General features: G+C 36.2%; 1 protein-coding gene across 1 annotated transcript in view; it reads left to right on the top strand.

Moving 5' to 3' along the window:
- LOC135216452 (uncharacterized) overlaps nt 1-5,425 on the top strand; it is a 139,598-nt gene that overhangs the window by 118,734 nt on the left and 15,439 nt on the right. Inside the window, exons 2-3 of the mRNA XM_064251822.1 lie at nt 330-434; nt 1,457-1,554. Of these exons, the coding sequence (XP_064107892.1) occupies nt 330-434; nt 1,457-1,554 (203 nt within the window). The remainder of the gene's footprint in view (nt 1-329; nt 435-1,456; nt 1,555-5,425) is intronic.

Genomic DNA, 5,425 nt, shown 5'->3' with positions numbered 1-5,425 from the left:
AACACATTAGGTATCCATCATCGAACTCTTTGCACAAATATATTTTTAGGCTATAAAAAAGGATGATATATACAATAAGGATGTTAAGGAAAACACTCATTCCTCGTTGTTCTAACTAGAAACTTTAATATGAAATCTCTTTTCTTGTACGAATCCCTTAACAAAGAACAACTTGGCCTTTGAAAGGAAAACGAAATGACGATACAGTCTAATTACAGTTATAATGCCATGTAAATACATCACCTGGCTTTGAGACTACTCTCGTGTGTCTGTTTGACTGTTCATCTTTTTCAATCCTTTGCTGATGTTTCCATTTTTCGTATCGGCAGGTTATTCGAGACGCATCCGGATGTGCAGGAGGTCTTCATCCCCTTCAGAGGACTCCCGATGGAGGAAGTGCAGCAGTCCAAAGAACTCCGCTCCCACGCACTCAGGTGAGACACAGGCCACGAAAAGGTCAACAGAGGAAGTTCTCTGGGCACCTTCTAGAGTAGATTCACAACAACCGTGCATTTGATGTCTAGGCCAGTCCCTTACGACGCTCCTGATTGGCTGTTGATAAGCCAATCACAGGGCTGGAAACTCCCAGTCTCCCTAGAGAGTTCACAGGGGTAGGATCTATGTCCCACCTCTCCTGAGGAATACTTCTTTCTAAAGTATCCCTCGGGAGATGTGGAACATGCATCCTGCCTATGTGAGTTCTCGAGAGAGACTGAGAGTTCCCAGCCCTGTGATTGGCTTATCAACAGCCAATCAGGAGCGTCGTAAGGGACTGGCTTAGATATCAAATGCACGGTTGATGTAAATCTACTATAGGCCTTCTATGCCCTTATAGCACAGAAGGTAGAGAGAGCAAGTTTTAGTTTTTCTTAAACACTACTGAGGCTAGAGGGCTGCAAATTGGTTGTGTTGGTCATCCACCATCCAACCATCAAACATAACAAATTGCAGCCCTCTATACTCAGTAGTTTTTATCGTATTTAAGGTTACATTTAGCCATAATCGTGCGTCTGGCAACGATATAGGTCAGACCACCACCGGGCCGGGACTAAAGTTTCATGGGCCGCTGCTTATAAAGCATTAATAATGACATCACCGAAAGATAGAGCTTTTTTCGGTATCCTTCATTCTACAATGAACAGACAACTGGATCGCGGCGAAGAAACTTCGGAGCATTTTCTATTTTTATTAATCTATTTTTTTTATGTGGTCTTTGATGGAATTTGCTGCATTATTTAGTCATTTGGTGAAGGGGAAAAAAAGGGGCGGGGGGCGGGAGAAGAAAAAGCTTAAAATCTATCCGTAATAAGTTGTTAAATCGTCTTGACCCTTTATCCTAACTCTAATCGTGACCACTTTCCAATGCTGTGGATCTAACTTATCCTGGTGTGGGAGTCTCAAGTAAAAGCAGATATAAAGCAAATTACATGAACGGCAAAACACGTTTATTTGCCAGCCGGAAACACTTAGAAAAACGTTTATCTGCCAGTCGGAAACACTTAGAAAAACGTTTATCTGCCAGTCGGAAACACTTAGAAAAACGTTTATCTGCCAGTCGGAAACACTAAGAAAAACGTTTATCTGCCGGTCGGAAACACTTAGAAAAACGTTTATCTGCCAATCGAAACACTTAGAAAAACGTTTATCTGCCAGTCGGAAACACTTAGAAAAACGTTTATCTGACAGTCGGAAACACTTAGAAAAACGTTTATCTGCCAGTCGGAAACACTTAGGTAGCCATGATACTTCAAACATTCAGATGTATTACAGTAAAATATAAATATTTCCACGTTTGCTCTCCTCGTATCAGGGTGACGAGTTGCTTGCTAATTGTCCAAAAATGCATATTCAATATATGAAGCCCTCATGTCATGACATCATTGGCATAAACCAAAATGCAATCTTCAACAGATTACACAGTGAAATATGCAGTTCCCAGAAATAATCTTAGTACTTTATATCGTTAAGAATACTCAGGATTCGGTTCTCGAAAATATATATGAAAGACTATATGTACACTATAAAATTAACAAACATTTAATATTAATATATGAACAGTATTACATTAATAAACAAAGGCCCCATGTCACAATTGATAACAGCTTCTATGTCGTTCTTTTTTCATTAAATGTTCTCTCTCTCTCTCTCTCTCTCTCTCTCTCTCTCTCTCTCTCTCTCTCTCTCTCTCTCATGACTCAAAATCAGCAACATTAACCGCAATTGATAAATATTACACCTGCTGGGGGGGGGGGGGGGGGTGGGGGGGGGGGGGGGGGGGGGGAAGACATCTGCAGGTTAACAATAAACACTGCAATTTAGATCAAACTAAAACCAGAGTTTAACTTCTACGCCCTAAGGAAATAAAACCTAGCTCTCCCTCCCATCTATCAACAACAACAACAACGATGTCATCCTAAGCATAAATTTCCTCTACAGATAACGTTACATAATATAGACCCCGATTTTTTTTATCCATTTAAAAACGATTTCACAGTGATTCGGCTCCAATGATGCGCAATGCAACATGAACAAACATCAAAATGATTTCCAAATTCTACAAGTTCTACATCAGCGAACGCAAATTAGTGTTGCTTATATGATAGAAATTTAAGCAACATAGGTCAGTGAACTTCAGGGTCCTACAACATCCCTCTTAAAGAAACTATGATTAATCGTTTGGAAAATAGTGAAAAGAGATTCATCAACACTTACGAAAGTTTTATTGTATTTATAAACTGGAAAGTTAGTCATCTTATGTACATTTTAGAATTTATATATATATATATATATATAGTATATATATATAAATATATATATATATATATATATATATATATATATATATATATATATATATATATGTATACATAAAACATATATGTATATGTGTATGTATGTATAAAAATATATAAAGAGGCATGTTGTGATCATATGAGTTATAATTAAATTATTTATATAAAACAAAATACTCACTTTAGACTAAAAATATCTATGATAAAGAAAATGAGAATGACGAATATGAGAAGAAAAAAGAAACCATCCCTATCCCTACCACGAGACAGTGAATAAAGCAAAAAACAATCAAAACATATTCAAGGTGAAGACAATATGTACGGAAAATATTAAATATGTCTACTCACCAACAGGCGAACCCAATGCCTTCGGGGGGAAGGGGGGTCATCGCGATGAAGCCTGAAGGAGAAAAATATTTAATGACAATCGTTATCAAAACCACAATTATCTTTCATTGAATAGTATTGCTAAACTGGTTAAAAAGGGAGAAAAATAACAAGGCTTCTTGGATGATAATAATAATAATAATAATAATAATAATAATAATAATAATAATAATAATAATAATAATAATAATAATAATAATAATAATACAAAGTGGAATGATTAAACGTCCACAATGATATTGTAACTGACTGGTCATAAGATTTAATTCTCATTATTATTTTGCAAATGTAAAGTACATAGATTAGAAATCCCCATCCCTGGGGCAACAAAGCCATAAACATGGTAGAAATGACATAAAAATTGAATAATGTATCTTAATAAAAATAAACATTTAAATATATGAATATATTAGTAGGAAATCTACAAATACATAGAAAGATTTAGTGTCGTCATGTATCAACATCCAAAACACGTTCATGGAATATGTATGCTGGCAGTAAAAAATCTGAATTATTATTATTAGTGAGAAATCATAATAGCCGCCCCGCCAACAGACAAATACTCCAAAAACGTTGAAAAATAATATTGGAATACCGACAACTACTATGTCATCATCTTTATATATGGGAAGGCTAAGAACAATGCCTCTTATGGCAGCATTAGAGGTTAAATTTTAGGTGCTTCAAAAAGAGATGTTTGTAGTAGGCGGCTACAGTGACGGGCGCTACACTCGTTTCACATGAAATACATAAGCCAAAAAACGTTAGTGATGATACGATAGAGAACATCGTGGAAAAGGAGCAGGGAACGAGATCGTTCATATACAGAGTCCAAAGGTTGCTCAAGTTCATTCAGCCTCACCCTCCACGGACTATACATACCGATGAAATCCAGACAGGCCAAACTCCAATTCATTTCGCAGAAGGCAGCAAACAATTACATTATGGCAGTCTCATTTACAATGCCTTAGATCAAGACACTAGTAACGCATTTCTCGGCAAAGTTTTGGTAGTTCAACTATAAGCAATTGTTTACTTTTGTTGAATTATAACTCACTATCACAGCAAGCCCGTGCTCGCGAATCTTGAAACTGAAGTTGGTGAATAATTTGAATTACGAGTTTTTTTCTTGGAATGGAACTAGTATTCAGTTCCTGGCAGCACAGGAATATCTTGTCATCATTTAAGGACTTCAAAGGACAAATTCACAAACATGGCCTTGTTTTCCCATCTAAATGCGGCGTCCTCGGGTCCTTCATAGTAATAGTTAACGGAATACTTGTTAGTGTAACAGTTATAAATTACAAGATACGGGTCCTGATAATGTTACGCTAGAAATTATTTTCATGTTTTTTTTCGGGGGCAATCACCTTGATAAAAAGTTTAACAAATTCTCATTCCCAAATGATTACATGGTATATATATATATATATATATATATCTATATATATATATATATATATATATATGTAGTATTAGTGGACCGTGTAATGATTTGGGAATGAGAATTTGTTCAAATTTTTATCAAGGTGATTTTATTGTTATTATTATTATTATTTTTTTTGTCTATCACAGTCCTCCAATTCGACTGGGTGGTGTGGTATTTATAGTGTGGGGTTCCGGGTTCCATCCTGCCTCCTTAGAAGTCCATCACTTCTCTTACTATGCGTGCCGTTTCTAGGATCACCATATATATATAGTAAATTAGATCAATCTACCCAGTCAAATTGCTACAATGGTGATAGTAAAAGAATTGGCAATGGTTTGGGCAGAGGGATACTTGAGAAAATTTTGTATCCCTTAGAAAAGGGAAAGCAGGTAAATGGTGAAAAAAACTCTCGTTCGTTTGAGACAATGGCAACTACAAATGCCAGGTGTATCCAATTAAAGACTTGCTAGCACAGGTTGATTCCTTTTGCTATCTGAGCTCTGCTAACCTATGAAGTGTCATTGGTTTTTGCTCTAAAATTATAAAGCTTCAAAAGGAACTGAAATGCTAACCAGGTGGTAGATGAGCTTATTCTGACATCAACAGTAACCACACTTTGACTCATATACCAGGATGCAAGTGAAAACAATAGCATATTCGGAATTCTAAGTGGTGTGGAAATCATCAAATGGCATTTACCGTTACCTGATGAGGAGTAAACCTTGTTCATTTACTGCAAAACTTGGATAAAAAAATATATTCCTGGTCTTGGGATCGTGAATGGTTGAGGATGTTGCTGTATAATACAGACGCTTTT

The sequence above is a fragment of the Macrobrachium nipponense genome, chromosome 6, assembly GCF_015104395.2.
Source record: "Macrobrachium nipponense isolate FS-2020 chromosome 6, ASM1510439v2, whole genome shotgun sequence".
NCBI lineage: Eukaryota > Metazoa > Arthropoda > Malacostraca > Decapoda > Palaemonidae > Macrobrachium > Macrobrachium nipponense.
The sequence above is the reverse complement of the archived record's forward strand: the minus strand, read 5'-3'. Positions and strand labels throughout refer to the sequence as shown.